The sequence below is a fragment of the Lynx rufus genome, unplaced genomic scaffold, assembly GCF_022079265.1.
Source record: "Lynx rufus isolate CCGP_SWC_20201006 ecotype Redwood Valley unplaced genomic scaffold, mLynRuf1.p SCAF_10, whole genome shotgun sequence".
Taxonomy (NCBI): domain Eukaryota; kingdom Metazoa; phylum Chordata; class Mammalia; order Carnivora; family Felidae; genus Lynx; species Lynx rufus.
Genome location: NW_025814824.1, coordinates 43,607,292 through 43,622,791, shown reverse-complemented (window position 1 = coordinate 43,622,791; position 15,500 = coordinate 43,607,292). Strand labels below are relative to the sequence as shown.

General features: G+C 41.0%; 1 protein-coding gene across 1 annotated transcript in view; it reads right to left on the bottom strand.

Moving 5' to 3' along the window:
* The window catches only part of ADAMTSL1 (ADAMTS like 1), an 878,428-nt gene that overhangs the window by 86,203 nt on the left and 776,725 nt on the right, over nucleotides 1-15,500 (bottom strand). The window contains exon 21 of the mRNA XM_047098171.1: nucleotides 13,364-13,491. Within this exon, the coding sequence (XP_046954127.1) occupies nucleotides 13,364-13,491 (128 nt within the window). The remainder of the gene's footprint in view (nucleotides 1-13,363; nucleotides 13,492-15,500) is intronic.

Genomic DNA, 15,500 nt, shown 5'->3' with positions numbered 1-15,500 from the left:
ATCCCTGGCCAGTCATTATGTCTCTTACCACCAACTTCATAAGCAAAGAAATATCCGAATTTATCATTTATTTGTGTATTCTCTGTCCCCATCCCTCACCAAGTAACCTCCATAAAAGCAGGGATCACATCACTCTTGTTCTCTTCTTTATTCCTACTGCCTAATCCGGGCACATTGGTAGGTCCTCAATCAATATCTAGTAAGTGAATATATGTGTGCGTTTCGTATGCTATGTGTATTCTGAATTTGTTTTTGCTTTCGTAACAACCCCGAGGCAGGTAAAGTACTTTTTTTATGTAATCAAAGAATTGAGGTTCAGAGAGGCTTCACGGATTGCCCAAGATCACAGAGCAGCAGGTAGTAGGGGTAACCTAGATTTTTGACCTAAAGTCTGGTGCTTGTTATACGGAATCTCCGATCCTTGTCTGTGGACTGGCTGTCTCAGAACTCCCTGGGTACTTATTAAAAACATAATCTTCCTGCTATAATACAAATTGCCCCACTGTGCAATAAAAACAACTGTGCCAATGGAGAAAAGTAGGTAAGGGACCAGAGTTTCAGGCTCACAATTACTAAGTTATTTTTCCTATAGGAATTTTAATAATAAAGTTTTTTTTATAGCTGCAAGTGTATAGCTATAAAATTCAAATGTCACTGAATTAAATCCAGCCCTTAATTAATTACATCGAGTTTTTGCTCAAAAGTAATGGCCTTTTGTCCTGTCACTAGAGGTGCTCTCATTTGCAGAGGCTACTTGTACATTTCTCACTACCTTCATGATCCATTGTTAAGACAAATCACGTTACCCAAGTATTTGTAATTATAAAATACTGTTTCTTTCTCTTTTTTTAATGTTTATCAATTTATTTTGAGAGAGAGAGAGAGCTTGAGCAGGGGAGAGGCAGACAGAGAAGGAGAGAGAGAGAATCCCAAGCAGCCTCCGCACTGTCAGCACAGAGCTCCACATGGGGCTCAAACCCATGAACTATGAGATCATGACCTGAGCTAAAATTAAGAGTCAGATGGTTAACCAACTGAGACACCCAGGTGCCCCTGAAAATAACGTTTATCAACCTCTTACATCTATTAGAAAAAGCTTGTATATATTACTGAGTCCCATTCCAGACCTGCTAAATTTGAATCTTAGGTGGTTTAAAACCAGCACACAGGGCAACGACTTTGACTTGGGACACAAAGTTTCTCCCTACCCCAAGAGTAAGGCAACTGTGAGATGGTTTTAGGTCCCCTTTGATTTACTCCACCGTGGTTCCCAAGGAAACAGATTCATCCAGTGTGCATAACTATGCCATTCCAGTATACAGGAGAAGCTTTGCCAGTGACAGAGTTCAGACTTCTGATAAAGTTTTCTGTCCTGGAATGGAAGCTATAATCTCCATTTTCAACAAGTTCAGAGGTAATTCTGATACAAAGTCAGGTTTGAAAATCAACAGATACACTCTTCTGGTTTTTCTGTAACTGATTTCTCTGATTCTGGTGAGTTGGAAAGATTTCTTTTAAGAGACCTTTACTAGTTCCTATTTGAAAATTTCAAGTTGGACCTTGATTTTAATGGTCAGCTAACAACAACAACAACAACAACAGCACCACCAGCAGCAACAACATGAACCTATTCTAGATCATCTGGATGATGACCTAATGAGTGAGTGCTGCTAAGTGATGCCATGCCTAGGTTTGTGTCTGATTATATTCACGTTAATGAGTTTGATTTGAAAAAAAAATTTTTTAATGTTTATTTATCTTTGAGAGACAGAGAGAGACAGAGCATGAGCGGGGAAGCGATAGAGAGAGGGAGACACAGAATCCGAAGCAGGCTCCAGGCTCTAAGCTGTCAGCACAGAGCCCGACACAGGGCTCGACCTCACAAACTGCAAGATCATGACCTGAGCCGAAGTCGGACACTCAACTGACTGAGCCACCCAGGTGCCCCTGAGTATGACTTTTAATTATGGAAGTTAATTAAGACAAAAAAAAAAGACTAGAGATGCACAGAGGGAGTGAAATGATAAATTAAATGTTTGTGCTAAGACGATGCTCAAAAACAAAAGTCACGGCATGCTGTACTCAGAATGGCTTTCACAGTAGGCAAAACAGGAAAGTCCCACGGGACTTGGGCCGTGACGGCAGGGCCTCTGCAGTGTGAGGGGTACCTGGGCTGTCAGGCTGGTGGGCACATGCTGCTGGCATCTCTTCCCTTCTTCAAGTCAGCATCAGCCAGCAGAGTAAATTCACACTCACTGATGTAAACCGATAGGGTTTATAGATAGGCTTTCCTTTAATCTATGCATTTCTCTTACAGCTGACTAAGAGTGAGAGAGAAGGAGATTAAGCCTAGTTGTACATGCCTAAGAGAAACAAAGAAATGGAAACAAAGGCAAGTGTTTCCATTTACTGGGCCTAATATGAGGAATCAAGCCTGTCCGAGAGAGTCAGACCTAGAAACAGCAGCATGAAGGGAATCTTTTTTGCTCGGTTCAGATCTCATACCCCTTAGCTTTCGGATTATGGTTCCTGTTAGAAGTCATGCGGAAGAGGGGAGATAGAGCCTCACTAGCGATAAGCAAGGGCAGCCCTTGTCACAGGGTGAACGTGAGGCACAGCTAAACCTGTGTGTCGGTATCCAATGGTGTGCTACCTTCTGATGCCTCTACAGCAGAGTTCGGCCACCCAGGCACTGTCCTTACCCTGAAGGATGAGCAATGGAGAGACAGGTATGGATAAACGAGCAGCCCCAGGAGCAAATGCTCAGAAATACATTCCTGGGTGTGGCCTAGGTTCTGGCTCATGCCTCTTTCCCGCATGTGTGGCTCTGGGTAAAATCAAAACCCAATGGGAAAAAATCTGAACATATGTGCCTGAAAAATATCTTTGGCCCAGTATAAAGGTGATTGAGAGAGGAGCCAGAGGAGATGGAAGGTTTGTTTTTTGAGTGCAGCCAAGAACAGAGAGCATTGTGAGTAACTTTTTCTCAGGGCCCAAGTCCAGGCCTCTGCTAATAGGAACTTTGTTTTTAACAGCATGATGCCTTCCATTTTAGAAGCTCCGGCTGAGGCAGATTTACTACTAACCAACTCCTTTCTTCTTCTCAGTCACACAGCTAGGTCACTTCTCAGCCTCTTTGCAGTTAGGTGTGAGCAAGGTACCAAGTTCTAGCTGATGGAATGCGAGAATACCACTTCTTGGCCCTACCTTCGAAATCCATCCTGAGCAATGATTTATTTCAGACTTTATGTGAACAAGAAACAGTCTATCATATTTAGCCATCATATATTTGCGTTTTTTGTTTTTTTTGTTACAGTAGTTAGCAAGGGCTAATTAATCCAGGCTTAGTGAATATCTGTTAACTCATTGAATGAATCAAATGGGTCCTTCTTTCAATTCTCCTAACCTTATGAGTCACAAACATCATTTGAAAATGGTTCTTTACTATTGTGAGCCATCAAAAGTGAATCATACTTCAAAGACTTGAAGTTCTTACTGTGTAGCTGGAGGCAATCTATGCTGGGAAATGTGCATGTGCGTTTATTCCCAGGCAGAATGGGACATGTTGAAGATGACTGTGGTACAGGGCAGTGACAGAAATGGGAACTGCGGGCGGTGGGTTTAGAGACTACCTGAGAGCTCCAGAAAGGATGTGCCAACGGCACATAGGTTTGAGATTCTGAAGCCTGAACTAGCGATTGGCAGAGTCCTCCTAGGGTACCATTCAGGTATGGACTCTGGGTAACATGCATGAGGACTGAGCAGCAAAAAAAAAAAAAAAGCATGATAAACTAGTGATGTCTACAGCGGGCATGGGCACGAGAAGGGGCAGCCCACACATCAGGTGTCTGGACTCCATCACTGGAGAGTGACCTTAGGCAAGTTATTTAATCTCTTTGTGCCTTGGTTTTCTACTTCTATGACTGCAGAGAAGAATAGACACATTAATGTATGTAAAGCTGTTAGAAGGATTCCTTAGCACAGTATGAGGTTTGAATAAATGTTAGCGATTATCGGCATCAGAACTGCAAAATGGGAGGAAATGCTGTGACGGTGTTGGGAACTTCTGGTAAACTAAGAAGCAAGTTTAAAGAAAATAAAGAGGAAATGAACAAGAAAAAAGAGAAGGATCAAATCTGTTAGTGAGAAGGAACTCAACTGTTTCAATTTTGAAAAACTGTGAAGGTTTCAGGATAATTACAAAAAGAAGAAATTTAAATACGATGGATTCTCCCGAAACTGCCATCAGCATCTGGACAGACACAGAGAACTTAAAAGTCACCCCAGGATTGGTCTTGTTGGAGACCCCAGAAAGTATCTACTTGCAGAGAAATGAGACTGCGTATGCTAGGCTGACTTGCCAGGGACCCCTGCAGTACAGTTCAGGAAGCCAGCTGTGACAGCCAGTGGCCGCAAATCTCAATTCAGGAGAAAGGTGAAGAAGGTAGTGACACCCACTAATGAAAAGATTATTCAGCAATGAGGTGTTACAAATGCCACATACTTTCAATATCTAAAACAAAGCAAACTGTATTCAGCCCAGATTTAATCAATGGATGATGTCTTGTAATAAATGAAACTATCCAAACAATGCCATAAGAAATGCTCACTTCTGTAAGTATCACCGGTTTCTCACACGGGCCACTGGAGGTAAATCTGCAAAAGCTCTCTAAAGTGAGAATTCCCGGTTGAAGAATTTGAGACTCATGAGTTAAATACAGTTAACCACGATCAGTGCGATCTCAGAAAAGCCCTTATAAATACCAACATCTTAGACATCTGAAATTAGTAATGATGGATACTGACTATTACCAGTTACCATCCTGCGCCGGCCAGAAACTTTTCAGGATCTGGCTACCTGGCAATTTCAACAAGAGTTGCTTTGTTACAGATAATAGTTATACTGAAAAGCATGATTTTTTTCCCCTTAGTCTGGTTCTCCTTCCAAATACCTTTCACATTTTATAGCTCAGGAGTTTTTAACTCCTTCCTGTCCTGCTGTCTCTCATGTGGGGTCTCCTCCTCTTCCATCTCCTGCCTCCTGATTGGCATCTGATCTTTCAGTCCACTCTGCTTACCCTGTCCCCTTTCTCATCACTGGTCCTTTGGAAAACTTTCCTCTCACCTATTATTTTTCTAAGACATCACTGCAAAAGCTGTACTTCTTTGCTATCTAGTCTTCTGGTTTTCCAAAGAAAGGAATAAATTTGTAAATGCTAGGATTTCAGGTACGGGGAGTTTATAGCTGGTAGTGGTGGTGGAGTGGGGACTGCTGTTCTTGATTTGCATGTAAGAAATTCATAGGAGTCTTAGGTCTTCAAGAGACTCACGTGTGCATCTGGTTAAAACCCCTCTGTTTATAATAAGGACACAGATTTATAGTTCTAAATCTGTTTCTAAATTTTGAAATGAGGCAAATACTTTGCCTAGAATCCTATTTATTCCATTATTACAATAGTTTCCTTTTTTTGTAATAGCAAAAAATAAATGCTTCTCTTTCATCCAAATTGCTACATGGTTTTAGTTAGTGTAATCTAATAAATTATTATGCTTTGCATAATACTCTGACAACACTGGGAAATGTGGTGTAACATGTGATCAGAGAATACAGAAAACAAAATACAGAAACCAAACAGTACTGGTAAACTCCAGGCTATGTTCACAGCACAGACATGTTTAGCCTCAAAATAATTTTTTTTAAAGTTTGAATTAGTTGAGCTTAGTTAAAAATGGAGATTTGTGTCTGTTTTGGTTTGGCTTATCTGGAAAAATTAGAAGGTCTATCTATATGCATTTTTCTATGTCAACAGTTAGATGAAAATGAGCTATGCCTTTCAGACAGGGTATGCTAGGCAGAATAATGCCCCCCACCTCCCAAAGATGTCTGCATCCTAATCCTTGGAATTGGTGTCCATGTTATGTTGTGTGGCAAAAGGAAACTAAGGTTGCTAACCAGCTGACTTTAAAATAGGGAAATTATTCTAGAGTATTTAGGGGGGCTCAGTCTATCATGTGAGCTCTTAAAATCAGAAGAGGGAGAAGTGTGTCAGAGAGAGGCATCATGAGAAGGGCTCAGTCCACCATTTCTAGCTTTGAAGATGGACGAAGAGGGCCAGATGCCAAGCAATGCAGTAGCTTCCAGAATCTGGGAATGGCGCCCTGTTCATAGCCAGTAACAAAACAGAAACCACAGTCCTAGGTAGCAAGGAATTAAGTATTGCCAACGATCTAAATGAGCAAAAAACGAAAAGCAATCTCCCCTAGAGCTTTCAGAAATGAATGCAGCCTGTTGACATCTTGATTTTACCTTGTGAGACTGTACTAGACTTTGACCAAAGAACTGTAAGATAATATATTTGTGTTGTTTTGACAAAGTTATCACTACAACAAAGAAGGTATATAAATGACTAGTAAGCACAAAAAAGATACTTGGCATCATTAATCATGAGAGAAATAGAAATTAAAATCACAATGAAATATTCTCATTCATGAGCATGGTTATAATAAAAAGAATGGACAATAACAAGCATTGGCGAGGATGTGGAGAAACTGAAACTCTCATGCATTGCTGGTGGAAATGCAAAATGGTTCGGCCACTTTGGAACACAGTTGGTAATTTCTTAAAAAGTTAAATCCAAATGTGGCACATAAACCAGCTATCCCACTTTTAGGTATCTACTCCCAAGAGAAAGGAAAACATAATTCCACACTGCACGTGAATGTTCACACAGCATTATTCACAACATACAAAAAGTAAAAACAACCCAAATATCCATCAACTGATGAATAAAATGTGGTATATTCATACAATGGAACAGTATTCCACCATAAAAAATTTAGCATATATGTTACAATGTGGATGACGTTTGAAAACGTTATGCTAAGTGAAAGTAACAAATGACCATGTATTGTGTGATCCATTGATATGAAATTCCCAGAATAGGTACATCGATGGACACATACATCAGTGCTTGCTTAGAGCTAGAGGAAATGGGGGGACTAGGGAGTGATAGTTAAAGGGTATGGATTTTATTTTCAGTATAATGAAAATGCTCTAAACTTGAGCAAGGTGATGGATGTACAACTTAAGGTACTAAAAGCCATTGAATTATATACTGTCAATGGCTGAATTGTGTAGTATGTGGATCATTTTTAAAAATTTTAAACAATTTAATAATTTAAATAATATTTTTTTAAAAAAACAATAACCTTGGATCAGAGTGATGGTTACACAACTTAAAAATTTGCTAAAAATGGGGCGCCTGGGTGGCTCAGTCGGTTAAGGTTCTGACTTTGGCTCAGGTCATTATCTCATGGCTTGGGGGTTCAAGCCCTGTACTCGGCTCTGTGCTGACAGCTCAGAGCCTGAAGCCTGCTTCAGATTCTGTTTCTCCCTCTCTCTCTGTCCCTTCCCTGCTCACACTTTTTCTCTGTCTCTCAAAAATGAATGTTAAAAAAAAAGGTAAAAAAAAATTTGCTAAAAAAAATCACTGAATTGCACACTGACAATGGGTGATATAAATTATACCTTGATACAGCTGAAAAAATAGTTTTAACCCAATTTAATCTATTTGTGATGATTCAGGAACATTGTGACTATTAATTATTTGGCACCAAAAATGAGAGGAATTGGGATTTCTTTGACCTTGCTATCTTGTTTAGTTGGTGTGCCTTTAGTATAAACATTGTAGGGCCTAAGGTGGTGGTCAGGGCTCAGACTCCTTTTCAGAACATTCCCAGGCTGTGTGGCTTCCTTCTACTCTCTTGTTTTCAATACCATTTCCTAAAGATATTTTTTGCCATTGTTAGTGTGTCATTTACCTCTACTAATGATTCAGGTGGAGTCGATGATTTCTTGGAAGACTAAGGCAGCAAGTGGTGCTGTCCTCGCTTTTTCTGCATGTTCCACTGCAGAATCCTAGATAAGTGACCCCACATCTAGTACAACCATGTGATGCTGCAGTGTTTCTCAGAAACAACTAACCCAGGCTATGCTATATCCCGCTATCTGTCCAACCACCCATCCTTCCCTCATTCCTTCGGACAGATGTGGGCATCGCTTTTTCAGAATTTGAGACAGGCTAGTTTGGATCATTTGTACTTTTTATGTTTGTTTATTTTGAGAGAGCACGTGAGCAGGGGAGGGGTAGAGAGGACAGAGAGAATCCCAAGCAGGTTCTGTGCTGTCAGCGTGGAGCCCAATGCAGGGCTTCAGCTCATGAACTGTGAGATTATGAACGGAGCTGAAATCAAGAGTTGACGCTTAACTGACTGAGCCACCCAGGGGCCCCAGGATCGTGTGTACTTCATTTCCTTTAGTCTACTGAAAAGCAGAGCAGGTTAGTTAGATTCTCTTGCTAAATTCATGCCCATTTTATCTAAGTTCTGTAAAGACTAGTGCTCTGTAGTGGGCAGTCTACACATCTGTGCATACAGAACAAAACTTAAGGACACTGATTACTCAGGATTATATCAGATAATAAAATCCCTTGATGGCAGCTTGGATTAGTCAATGGCCAATACCCTGTGGTCCAGAGCACCATCTGGAACATAGCCAAACTTGTCTACCTTTCCCTCCGATCCAGAGCACTGGAGAAAACCTCCCTTTGTTTTTGCCACTGGTGACGAAACCCTCTCTAGCCATCTGTAAAGAAAAGCCCTTCTCTGGTTAACAGAATTGCTGGCTAAAAAAAATTCAGAAATGCCAATTTAAAATGACTTACATTATAAAACCTTACAAAACTGCTCATCTTTTATTGCAGCTACTAAATCATGATGGGGAGGGGGCAGAGAAAGAAGAATTTCAAGGACAACTGCCTTTTTATTTTCCTTTTTCTTTTCTGTGATCTCTTTATTAGACACAGTATGTGTCAGCTATTTAACTCATCAAAAAGCAGAAAAGCATGCCAGGAAAGGAGAAATATTTTCTGTCTCTCTCTTCCTGTGAAAACTTCAGATGAGCTCATCTGTGTTCTCTCCTTTCAATGAAAGATAAGCTCATCCCTCACCTTCTTCCCATTTTCCAGTGATGATGTCAGGCAGGCCTTACAGTATCTCTTTTGTGATCTTATAAAATCAATGACAACCAAACACGTTTCCCTCATGGCTATGACCTCATCCATGGTTTACACCTGGACAGGACTCATCTGCATTGGTAAGTAGAGCTAAACTCCACTGATCCAGACTGAAGCAATTTGCCAGGAAACTACTGCTTTCCTTCAAAACCCTGCTTTACCGTTCAGCTTGGTTTCTGAGCAACCTGGCTGAGTGTTGAATCTGACTAGTCAAGAGGGTTCTCCAATCTTTGTGCCCATCTCTGTGCACACCAGAAACTCTCCTTTTACCCAGAACTGTCTATACCTCATGTAAAGTAATAAATACTTCAAAGAGTTAGGTATGTGACATTTTGGGGATAATCTTACACTCCTCCCTACCTCCTATTACTCTCCCATCCACCGTATGCTCCTGTCATCTACATTCTGAGCAGTGAAACACGTATCCAATTAAGTCACTTTAGGACAGAAAGGAATTTTGTGCCCCTGTGTTTACGTGGCTGTGGGCTTCCATTCTGAACCAGGGAGGTTGACAGGAGGCTATCTCCATACTGAGAAGCAAAGTACTCTCAAATCTCTGAGACTCAAAGATAAGTCAGCACATAATGGATGGGTTTGAAGAAAAGCAAAAGGATACTGAAGAAAATATTTTATAGGACCGAATAAGGCAGAAGGAGGAAGATTTGGCTGTAATAGCATGTCTGAAGCTGAATTGTGTTTAAAGAAAAATTGTGTAGAGAGTAGCAATGGACCAAAAATGAATCTGAGAAGCAGAAATGGGGCACACTCCCTATAGAGGATGGGGCAACTCAATGGAAGAGGTCTGGTTGTGAGCCAAGGAGAGCTCATCAGGCCCCCTTTCCTGTGGCCCATGTGAAATATTCCTTACCACAAGCTGTCTCCCTTCCTCTGAATCCAGGAAGGCCAGCCCTTTCCAGATGGCTAATTCAACTTCCCCAGCTGGCATTGAGACATTGAGAGCAAGGTGCTCTACAAAAGTTTTGTGAGCATTCCAGTCTCTGAGGAGTCTTCCCTACTGTAAAAACAACTTGGCTTTTGTTTTATGTGTTATCCTCACAATAATAATAGCTAACAAATATCGAGTGCTTGCTATATTCCAGGCACAATTATCAGCATTTTATATGAATGAATGTATTTAATCTTCGCAAAACCCCACTGAATCGTGTGCTAGTTTAATCACCATTTACAAACGAAGAGGCCAAGTCAGAGAGAGTAAAGAAGCTGCTCAAGGGTATATAGCCAGGGAGCGACAGAGCCAGGATTCCAATCCAGACCATGAGGCTACAGAGCCCTCAAGCTTAACTGTCAGGCTCTGTTTGCTCTTGTGAATTATTATGAACAAATTTCCCCATTTCTGGTCAACTCAGGCACACTGGCCAGACCAAAGTTCAAAATCGTGGACACACCTGAGTATCTTGAGTCTCAAAAAGATGTTTTACGTTTTTCCCTTTTGGTCTAACATTCATACTGAAGTCAAGGAAAACACACACACACACACACACACACACACACACACACACACACACAAAACCTGCCATGTTTTTAGATGTGCATAAGCACTGAGATTTACCATGAAGATTTAAACAAAATTTTTTAAATATTTATTTTAAAGACAGAGAGAGAGAAAGAGAGAGACAGAGTTCGAGTGGAGGAGGGGAAAAGAAAGCAATGGAGACACACAATCTGAAGCAGGCTCCAGGCTCTGAGCTGTCAGCACAGAGCCCAGCACAGGGCTTGCACCCACATACTGTGAGATCATGACCTAAGCTGAAGTCGGAGGCTTATCTGACCGAGCCACCCAGGTGCCCCTTACCATGAAGATTTAATTGCAAGTGAGCTGAATCAGTTCCTAAGTCTGTACACAGAGTTTCAATATGAAGACTTATAATGAAAAATACGTAGAAGCAAACTTGGACTAATGTTTTACACATTTTAGAATTGCTTTCAGGAGGTATTTCATTTTAGAAGAGCTAGAGAAAGGAAACATTTATCAAGTGTGAACTATGTGCCTGGCATTGGGCTAGGTGCTTTTTCACATGCACAATCTTATTTAATTCACAAAATCCCATAAAATATTATTAATTTCATTTTTACAGATGAGAATGAAAACTCAGTGAGGTTGCATACTTTGTTCAAGATAAGCAGTATAATTGGTAATCAAATTTAGAAATGCTTGACATCCATTTCCCCCTTAAATTTAGTGTATATTTGGGTGGTATTTTATATGCTGCTACATAGGATCTTGCATACATTTGAAGGAAATTATAATTATCTCTCGATTCTAGGTAGTCCTGTATACATCTATTGCCTTTACTAGTCTGTAAGCATTATGGAGCACAAAACTCAGGCCTTATTTATTGCTCATTGTTCCCCAGTACTTGGCAGAGGGTGTGCTTAGAACGGTAGCTGGTGTGCCACTTAATACTATGTGTTGACATTGGCACAGGTGTAGCAGATAATTCCAGGTAAAGACACAAATACAATCTTAAGGCAACATATGCACATTTTGAGCCTTAATTTTTAGCGGGACTATTGGATTCGTGAGCACACCTGAACAAACCCCACCACCGAAGTACAAGGGCACAGTCCTAGGTGTGGTGTTTGTTATCAAATTCATAGGCCAAACCCTTTCCTTCCATTCCCTAGTGCCTTTTTTGCTGCTCTCTCTTTTCTGGCTTTGAACACTTTGGCAGCCTCCAATAGCTCTTCTCCAAAGAGTTGAAGACAAGTCTGATGTTACAATTGCCTTACTTAATTCCAGACAGGTTTCCATTAATCGTATTAAATTCAGGTGAACAAAGGGTATTTAGTCTATGACGGAGCTGAACCGTATCAGGATAAATATAAACAAGAGAGTTAGTTCTGTAACAGCCACTCTTTGCCAACAATTGGAAGCATGTCAGCAGTGCCCTTGCTACGGCAGGCTGGAGTGTGGAAGGCAGAAGAGATTTTAGGAGATTGGTGCTGTGCATCTGGACTCTGTATAAAGAGGGGAATAAAGATTGTAGCTGGAATACATTAGGAGAAAAGCAAGTGTTCTATTCACACACACAAAATAGGCATTAAAATTATCAGTCTTTAATCTACCCCTGGGCCCCTCAGCTTGCCTTATTCACTGCTGACTTTCATCTTCCCTGGAAAGCCTCCTGCTAAAGGTCCCTTTTCCGATCAGCCTTAGGTCATGGGGGCAGAAATGCTGTTGCTAAACAGATATGCAAGGGAGTAGCATGTGTGACTGGAGAACAGTGTGACAACATAATCCCAGCATGGACCGATGAGGTCAGTGTGGGGTGATGTTGGCTTTTCTAGCATCTACTGAATCATCTGACGGGAGCAGCAACTGAAAAGAATAAATACAAACACATGCAACATACTGCCAAAAAGACTGCCTGGCCCAGATCTGAGAAAAAAGATCCTCCTTTGGTAGGATAGGTGGATAGGGAACAATGAGCTGGGAGTTAGGAGGCCTCATTCCCTTCTTATCTCTACAACCAGCTGAGTGGTTGCATGACCTCAGCTTACCTGGCCTCTAAGAAATGAGGGCACTGGTACAGTTGGTATCTAAGGTCTTTTTCAGTTTCACAGGCAAGGATTTGTGTCCTATGTAAATGAGGTTTTATAAAGTACATGATGACAAGACTACAACCTTGGGAGACATCATGTTCTGCATTGCAATGTTCTTACATCACATGTGTAGAATGTTTTGCCTGACCTTTATGGATAAGGGGAAAGTGTTGGCAGGTGCAGTACAGCAAGAGGTTTAAATAAAACAGAATCAGAGAGAACACTCCTGCTTTAAACCATGACCACAGAATTCCAACTACCCATGAGTCTTGAAGTGTTCTTTGCAACAGGTGTAACAAGGAGAAATGACAGGTCATGGCTCATGTTCCCTAACATGTTATTTACTAGTACACAACTCCTTTGCTTATGTTCTTTCTTTCTGGAATATGTCACCCACCTATACTTATCAAAGTCCATTCATTCTGACTCTGACATCTCCCAGATGGGATGAAATGTCCTTGCACACCCTTAGGTTATCATTTACAGCACTTATTTCATTCACTCATTCATTCATTCATTCATTCACTCATTCATTCATTCATTCATTCATTATACCTCATATTATACTTCATCTCCATTTAATTATAACTATACCTTATAACCTTTCTGAAGGCAGTGTCTAAATCTCATTTATGGATGTGTTCCTGGGCCGGCTTGGCACACTGTAGGTATCTACTCAATAACGGCACAGCAGCGAGTCAAACTATACAGGATTTTCATGTTACCTGCTAATGTGACGGCAATGGAGACAGAGTCATATCCCAAGGCATTTGTGGCATTGCAAGTGTAGAAACCCACATCAGCTTCCACTGGTGCCAGGATCTGTAAGGAATCATCTGGCTGTAGAAGAATCCTGGAGCAACAGAAAAGAAATGTAGACCTGGTCACGTCAGTTGACTCCTTTTTGGCATTTAATACTGGTAAGGCAGGAAAGAACAGTGTTTTAAGACAGAGACAAACCAGCCACAATGACACTCAGGAACCCAGGCTCTCTTGCCACTATGATTGGTGTGATTCTGATAGCAACCCCAAACGAGCCTTTTGATTGCTTAATCAGCTTTTTGATTACTTGATCTAAAAATACCAGTTGGAGTAGATAGCAGATGTGTGCCGAATACATAGAACACCCACAACAGGGATAAGAGGGGATGTTGGAATGAATGGTGCAGATGGATTTGGAAAAGGCTTATTATGGAAAAGGAAAAATCATAAAGGAGGACTGGAGCTTTATTGGATGGTGAACAGTAGGCAGGGCTTCCAGATATGGAGAAAGGCATCTGGAGTAAAGACTCAGAGGTGAGAGGAAGCGAAAAGTCAAAAATATTGATGAGAGAATCTTGATGCATATGTTTGAAGGAAATTGTATGCCTAAATACCTCTCAATTCTAGGTAGTCATACATTCATCTATTACCTTCAGAGCCTGTGAACATTAGGGGGTGTAAAACTCAGATCTAATTATTTCCCATAATACTTAATGAAAGACCCTCTGTAGGGGAGGTGCACAACAGAATGAAGGCAAAGCCTGCCCTTTAGGGCAATGGTAGAGAATTCCAGAATAATCCCCATCTAGTTCAGACACTTTGCTTCCCCTGAAAAGAATTATAAGAATCACATTGTGAGTGTCTAACATGAGCTTCAAAACCCACTCCAGTCTTAGTCTACTATTTTTTCTTTTCTGGATTATGTCATTTCTAAGAACTAGCTGCTACATCATGGCAGTTAGTGACTAATGATGACTTGAAACTGATGTCTTGGTGACTTGGTGAGGCTGATGATAACTGGAATCTGTTGATGGAGGTGGGGATCCAGACGGAAGGGAGGAGAACAGGGTAGGAGGCTCAGAGATCCAGGGCCTGGACCTGCCAGGGCCTTAGGTTTGTAAACCATTCAACGCACAGAAATGCCTTAGAGGTGGCTTGTGGCCTCCTATAGTCAGTCATTTCCATCTTTGTGATAATTTCAACCTCCCTAGTTTCAAAAGGCCCAAAGATCTGTTTACCTAATATCACATTAACATCCATCTGTAGGAGGTAAGTTGGAAACAGGGGTCATTTTTCAGGAAAGGGGGAAAAAGCACATGAAAATGTCAGAAGAACTCACAAGACTTGGTGGTGAAATTAACACTAGGAGTCAGACCTCCTGCCCCAACAATACGTTCTCCCCACTATACAATTCTTTTCTTTCTTCACTATTTCTCCTGTTGGGTCCTCTCCAGACTCTATGGGACTGGAAGTTTGGCACTGCCTCTTGTCAGCTCTTAGTTATTCTGAGGTGGGCGACCTGTCTGGCAATGAATCAGGCTCCCTCAAGTCTGTCTTTGGCCTTGGGCCTATTGCACTGCTTATTCTTACTTCCTGTCAGGAGAAAGGCAGGAAGGGGGGAAAGCAAGGCTTACATGTTTCAATCTTCAATCTAGTTATGCAGTTCTGGTAAAAATGGGGAAGGAAATAGAAAACCTCAGCTAAAGGGAAGTTTCTGGATGGTCTGTGTTTGATTCAGTGCCATTCCAGACCATCACCTTTACCGCTGAGGACAGTCAAGCTTTTGTGGCATTGAACTGGAGCTGAAGCTTCAAGAGGGATGGGAGAGACACCATGGTAAACTGTGGTAAAACTCATCCACTCATTCATTCACACATCCATCAAATGTGAAGTGCTTTTTCTCTAAGTCAAACAATTACATGTTAGTTTCTTTCAAAGAAGCTAATAAGAGAAAGATGACTATCCAAATTTCTGATCTCTGGTAAACCACATAATATGTAATAATGTCACTAAAAGGAATCTTAATAGACACCACATATTATCATTGTTAAATCCCTTCAGGTATTCAGACTGTTTTAAGGAAAATCAAAGACTGACTTT